The sequence below is a fragment of the Carlito syrichta genome, unplaced genomic scaffold (assembly GCF_000164805.1).
Source record: "Carlito syrichta isolate Samal-C Ts95f unplaced genomic scaffold, Tarsius_syrichta-2.0.1 Scaffold302842, whole genome shotgun sequence".
NCBI classification, from domain to species: domain Eukaryota; kingdom Metazoa; phylum Chordata; class Mammalia; order Primates; family Tarsiidae; genus Carlito; species Carlito syrichta.
Window position 1 is genome coordinate 184,618 of NW_007246938.1, and position 6,647 is coordinate 191,264.

The following is a 6,647-nucleotide window of genomic DNA, read 5'->3' on the forward strand; positions in this document are numbered from 1 at the left end:
TAGCCGGGCGTGGTAGCATGCGCCTGTAGTTCCAGCTACTTGGAAGGCTGAGGCGGAAGAATCGCCGGAGCCCAGCGGGTCGAGACTGCGGTGGCCGGGAGCGTGCCACTGCACTCTAGTCTGGGCGACAGAGACTCCAACTCAAAAAAAAATAAAAAATAAAACAAAATAAAATAAAACAGCTGTAGAATCTTAGCCCTGGATCAAATTGCAAAATGAATTATCTTCCTCCAGGTTCTCATTTCTTCTTACTCTATCTTATAACATGTACCACAATGTGGTTTTTTTTGTTTTTTGTTTTTTTTTTTAGTTGGAGTCTCACTCTATCGCCCAGATTGGAGTGCAGTGGCCACTCCCGGCCACCGCAGCCTTGACCTGCTGGGCTCCGGCGATCCTTCCGTCTCAGCCTTCCAAGTAGCTGGAACTACAGGCGCATGCCACCACACCCGGCTAATAATTTTTTGATTTATTGTAGAGATGAAGTCTCGCCAAGTTACCCAGGTGGGTCTCGAACCCGCGGGCTCAGGTAATTCAATCGCCTCAGCCTCCCAAAGGCGCGGGATTATAGGGTGAGCCACCAAGCCCGGCTACAATGTGTTTTATAGTTAGAGGCATGCATCTGTTTCCCTTGCAAGGGTATGAGCCTTTGGTGACATATTCATCTTTATCATTAATGCTTCACATAGTTAGTGTATGAGGAGACTTCAAAAAGTTTGTGGAAAAATGGAATTAATCAATAAAAATAAAAAAGATAAACTTTCTTTCTCAACATAAGCTCCATCAAGGTCAAGATAGTTTTGCAAGTGATGATACTAGTCATTTATTCCATCTCTAAAGAACTGTCGGTCCTAGGAATTTAGCCATGTCAATGCAGCCTTTTTAAATCATTATTACCTGAAGAAAAAAGGGTTCCCTTTCAAGAGATTTTTCAAGATTAGGAAATAAAGTCAGCAGGACATTAAGGTGGATACCTAATGATCAGGACTGTAAGGTGGATACCTAATGATTTCTCATAGAAGCTCCTACAAAATTGCCCTGGTTTGATGAGAGGAATGAGCAGGAGCACTGTCGTGGTGGTGAAGAAATCTCTGGTGAAGCTTTCTTGGGTGTTTTTCTGCTAAAGCTTTGGCTAACTTTCTCAAAACACTCTTATAATAAACAGATGTTATTATTCTCTAGTCCTCCAGAAAGTCAACAAGCAAAACGCCTTGCGCATCCCCCCAAAATGCTGCTATGACCTTTGCTGTTGACCGGTGTGCTTTTGCTTTGACTGGACCTCTTCCACTTGGTGGCAGCCATTGCTTTGATTGTGCTTTGTTTTTAGGATTACACTGGTAAAGTCATGTTTCATGTCCTGTTAACAGTTCTTCAAAGAAGTGCTTCAGGATCTTGTTTTCACTTGTCTAAAATTTCCACTGAAAGCTGTGCTCTTGTCTACAGTTGATACGGGTGCAATGGTTTTGGCACCCATCAAGTGAAAGTTTGCTCAACCTTAATTTTTCAGTCAGAGTAGTGTAAATTGAACCAGTTGAGATGTCTATGGTGTTAGCTACTGTTCTGCTGTCAGTCTTCTTCAGTTAGGGCATAAACAAAATTAATTTTCTCCTTGAAAGCTGAGGTGGATGGTCTGTGCCTGCAGCCTTCATCTTTAACATCATCTTGTCTTGCTTGTTCTGTTGTCCAAGCAGGAATGCAGAGGTGCGATCCTAGCTCAATGCAGCCTTTAAATCCTGGGCTTAAGCCATCGTTCTGCCTCAGTCTCCTGAGTAATTAGGACTACAGGCATGTCACCTTGCATGGCTAATAAGTTTTTTTTTTTGTATAGATGGGTGCTATGCTGCCCAGGCTAGTCTCAAACTCCTGGCCTCCAGCAATCCTCTAGCCTCGGCTTCCCAACATTCTGGAATTACATGTGTGAACTACCAAGCCTAGCTCATTCCTTTTATTTAATTTATTTTTTTTGGAGTTGCAGTCTCACTCTGTCGCCCAGGCTAGAGGGCAGTGACACACTCATGGCCACCTCAGCATCAACCTGCTGGGCTCCGGCGATCCTTCTACCTCAGTCGTCCAAGTAACCGGAACTACAGGTATGTGCTACCACACCTGGCTAATTTTTTATTTATTGTAGAGATGAGGTATTGCCAAGGTGCCCGGGCTGGTCTCGAACCTGCAGGCACAGGCAATCCATTCACCTCAGCTTCCCAAAATGCTGGGATTACAGACTGAGCCACCAAGCCCAGCCTCTTCCCTTCTTAGAATGAGTTATCTATTTGTAAACTAACTTCTTTGTGGCATTATCCCCATAAACTTTTCATACATTCATCAATGATTCTTCCAGGCAAGTTTCATCATAAATTTGATGTTTGTTCTTGCTTCAATTTTAGCAAGATTCATGTGATAGAGGCTCTTTTCAAACCGATGTCTTATCCTTCTTAGTACCGCAAACTAGATTCTATTCAGATATGTTATAACAAATTAGTTCAAGTTTATTTTGGTACAAAATAAAATTAAAATCCGTATTTTTTCATAATATATATTTGCCACGCACTTTTTGAAGACCCCTCATATGATGGAAATTCAATAAATGTTGCTGAATGAATCCTAAAATAATTTAAAATTTGCTAGGCTAAAAAGTCCAAGTTGGTTAGGTGCGTTGGCTCACGCCTGTAATTCCAGCACTTTGGGAGGCCAAGGCAAGATAATTGCCTGAGCTCAGGAGTTTGAGATCTGTCTGGGCAACTTGCTGAGACCTCACCTCTACAATTAATCAAGAAAAATTAGCCAGGCATGGTGGTACATGCCTGTAGTGCCAGTTACGCGGAAGGCTGAGTGGAAGGATCACCTGAGCCTAGCAGGTTGAGGCCGCAGTGACTGTGAGTGTGCCACTGCACTCCAGCCAGGGTGACAGAGTGAGACTTTGACTCAAAACAAAACCAAAAAAGTCCAAGATAGGAAAAGTTACCTGTGAGTGTGACAAATCTCAGAGAGTACAGACCATTCAAGAATGGAGAGAATCAACAAGTGACTGAGCGTAACTAAATTAGTCAAATTCTAGACTGTTACTAGTAGGCAGTCTGGCCACGGAAATGGGGGGTAGCGGAGATGGGCATATTTCATTTTCTACTTTGTACATTTCTGATGAAATTTTTTACATTAATTGTTAAAAACTGTATATGTCCAAGCCGGGCTCGGTGGCTCAGCCTGTAATCCCACGTCTTTGGAAGGCTGAGGTGAGTGGATTGCCTGAGCCTGCGGGTTCCAGACCCGCCTGGGCGGTGAGACTTCATCTCTACAATAAATCAAAAAATCAGCTGGGTGTGGTAGTGCATGCCTGTAATTCCGGCTACTTGGAAGGCTGAGGTGGAAGGATCACTGGAGTCCAGCAGGTCGAGGCTGCGGTGGCCGGGAGCAGCCACCACACTCCAGTCTGAGCGACAGAGTAAGACTCCAACTCAAAAAAAAAAAAACAAAACCAAAAAAAACTGTGTATGTCCAATAAGGAAAAAAAAAAATTAAGGTATTTCCACTTTGGGGAAAAAAAAGTCTACTAAGGAAAATGAACGAATTATTCATTTACTTTATAATCACTGCAAGTCAGTGAATATAGGTATTGTATGGCTCAAAAACTTTTAAAGGAAGAAGCCAAAATGCTCACAAAGGGCAACTAGCATGCTAAGGAAAGGGGAGAAGAGGAGGGTGCCCACATGACTGTTGCCACAATAAGAAGGCAGTGGGGAAAAGCCTGGAGGGAGACAGAGAGGAGGAGGATGTGGCAATGGCAGCTGGCCCCTCAACTTCATGGCCCTGAACCTCTGAATACCACCACGAGGAACCCAGGGAAAAGGCACCAACTTTCACCTGATCCATATGGCATGCGTTTCCCCATATGACAGAAAGTTTTTGCTCAGTATTCTTCTCACCTATCAAAAATAGCTGTTTAAATTTTGAGTATGCCGTCTGGATTTCCTGCAGAGATAGAAAGTTGCTTGACAGGTCTTCAGTCTTAGCAATTTCATAGGGTGGCCTGTGGATGGTCTTGTAAATCCTAGACATCAATAAGCAACACAAGATTAGAAGAGCAAACACCAAGTTAAAACAGCTATGTGCCTCAATCTATGTTAAGGGCTCTGTAAGTATTCTCCCATTTAACCCTTTCCTACAAGGTAACTGCTTTAAGACTCTTGTTCCCAGTCAATGTATTTGGAAATGAATGTAAGTGGAATAGAACTATCTGGCTTAAGATGATCAAGTTTATGAACTGATAGAGCCATGATTTGGACCAAGGTGACTAAACTCCAAGTCTATTCCTTTTTTTGTTTTTTAAATTAATTCCCTTTGGGGTTTTGTTTTATTTTGAAAAATGCAGGCCACGCACAGTAACTCAACGCCTATAATCCCATCACTTTGGGAGGTGGAGGTGAGAGGACTGCCTGAGCCCACGGGTTGGAGACCAGCCTGGGCAGCATGGTAAAATCTCATCTTTACAATAAATCAAAAAGTAAGCTGGGCATGGTAGCACATGACTGTAGTTCTAGCTACTTGGAAGGCTGAAGTGAAAGGATCACATAAGCCCAGCAGGTCGAGGTTGCAGTGGCCATGAGCATGCCACTGCACTCCAGCCTGGGCAACAGAGTAGGAGCAACAGAGTAAGACTCCAACTCAAAATAAATAAATAAATAAAAATAATAAAAATGCAGAAAAGTAGAAAAGGGTAGTATGGTGACATATACCATATACCACCTAGATCTGACAGCCCTTAACATTAAAGACATCATGCTACCTCTCCTGTAAATACTTCACTATACATCTCTAAAAATAATGCAGTTGACATTCTTAATGATTATGTTACACTGATTCTTTTTTTTTCTTTTTTGTGGAGATGAGGTGTTGCTATGTTGTCCAGGCTAGTCTCAAACTCCTGGGCTCAAGCAATCCTCCCACCTCAGCCTCCCAAAGTGCTGGAATTATAGGTATGAGCCACCATGTCCGGTCAAACAGACTCCTTTCAAAGTAACTAAAAATGACCACTGTTAAGTTGTATTCCCACAGCACTAAGCAACCAGCAGGTAAACAGAAATGAACATACTACTATGAGCTGTTTCCTCTTTCTGGAAAACAAGAAATGAACTAAACAAGAACAAAATGTAGAACAAATACTGACCCATCCAAGAAGCTCTTCTGGATTTGTAAAATGCCATCATCCTGTTCTTTGGGCAGTGCTGACATTTTCAAAAGGGCACTTCCATTGTGGCAGGACCAACACCATATCTATAGAGGGGAATAAAGATTTGCCCAATATAACATACAACCAAAAGAGGATATGTAAGTTTAGCATTTACATTCTTACAGGGAAATTTAGAACTTCAATATGGAACAGCTGGATATATTCAACTTTATTAAGCCAGAGTGTATTTATTCACAATGAAAAATAATGATTCAGTCTTAATAAAACCAACAGGTCTAGGTAGTCACACTCAGTCTTTCGTAAGGTCTAACATATACCTTTTGACTTGGATTTGGTACTGGTAGCCTAGATGATAATATTATTATTAGTAGTAGGATAGCAGCTATCATTGAAGTACAGTTGATTACATGTCAGGTATTTTAGGTGACTTAATTCATTTAATTGTCCTGGTTACTCCCTGTGATAGGTATGATTAATATCCTCACTAATGGCAAGGAACTGAGGCTTGGAGAGATTGAAGGAATGCCCCAAATTGTACAGAATGCATCAGTCTGGCTTGCAAATATAACATAAGGTAGAATGTGGTATACAACAGAAGAACGTTTCAAGGAACAGAAGGCAGGCAAAGGAGAAAGAAACCATATGAGAAACCCTAAGTGACAGGCTAAGGTGTTTGGGCTGTTTTCTGGATACAGTTGGGGTTTTTGTTTCGCAGGAACAAAAGATTAGAATTGATCTTGCGGCAAAGCAGCTGCCTGTGGAGCCTAGAAAGGAGAAAATGGAGGGACTAGTTGGGTAAGTGAGTATAGCTGTGGGCTGTGAACTTTAGGCCCTTCAAAAAGGCCTGGCTAGGTATTTTAGAGTGGCTATGGTCCAGCCCTTGCTCCACTAACCAAGCCATCAGCTTGGGCTCAAAGGTAACCTGGAGGAAAGGAATGCCTTATGTAACTCAGCTGCCCAGAAGGGCCATCTGCCATGTGTAAGCCATACACAGGATATGCCAGCAGTAGCCTAGGCCAAGAGTGAGAGATCAGCACAGTGATCACGGTAATAATCTGTATTACTGGTTTGGGGCTTCTGGGAAAGATAGAACTGGCATTGAGTATAAGGGTTTCTAGTGCCAAAAGAACATCCATGAGGGGGTATTCGGGAGGCCCCTAAATGAGGGTTATGAGCTTCGGAGAAGGCAGGACTGGAGTTCTGGATGCAGATGCTGCTGGCCTGCTGAAGTGAAGAAGATGAGCCCGCCCAGAGAGTGAGGACAGAGTGATACAGAACTGCTTTAGGAACTGCCAAAAAGAGCAACAACTCCTCTCTTGAGGCCAAGATGCACTTAAAGATCAATGGTGAGGTAGAGGTGTTAGAACACTGAGACAAATTAAAGGACCCTTTCCTGTTTTTGTATTTCCTTTTCTTTTTTTTTGAGTTGGAGTCTCACTCTGTCGCCCAGACTGGAGTGCAG

The 6,647-nt window shown here is 42.6% G+C and overlaps 1 protein-coding gene across 1 annotated transcript in view; it reads right to left on the reverse strand.

Moving 5' to 3' along the window:
* Nucleotides 1–6,647, reverse strand: part of MTMR12 (myotubularin related protein 12) — a 56,840-nt gene that overhangs the window by 14,703 nt on the left and 35,490 nt on the right. Inside the window, exons 9-10 of the mRNA XM_008057175.2 lie at nt 5,162–5,268; nt 3,921–4,045 (exon numbers count right to left, since the gene is read on the reverse strand). Coding sequence (XP_008055366.2) covers nt 3,921–4,045; nt 5,162–5,268 — 232 coding nt within the window. The remainder of the gene's footprint in view (nt 1–3,920; nt 4,046–5,161; nt 5,269–6,647) is intronic.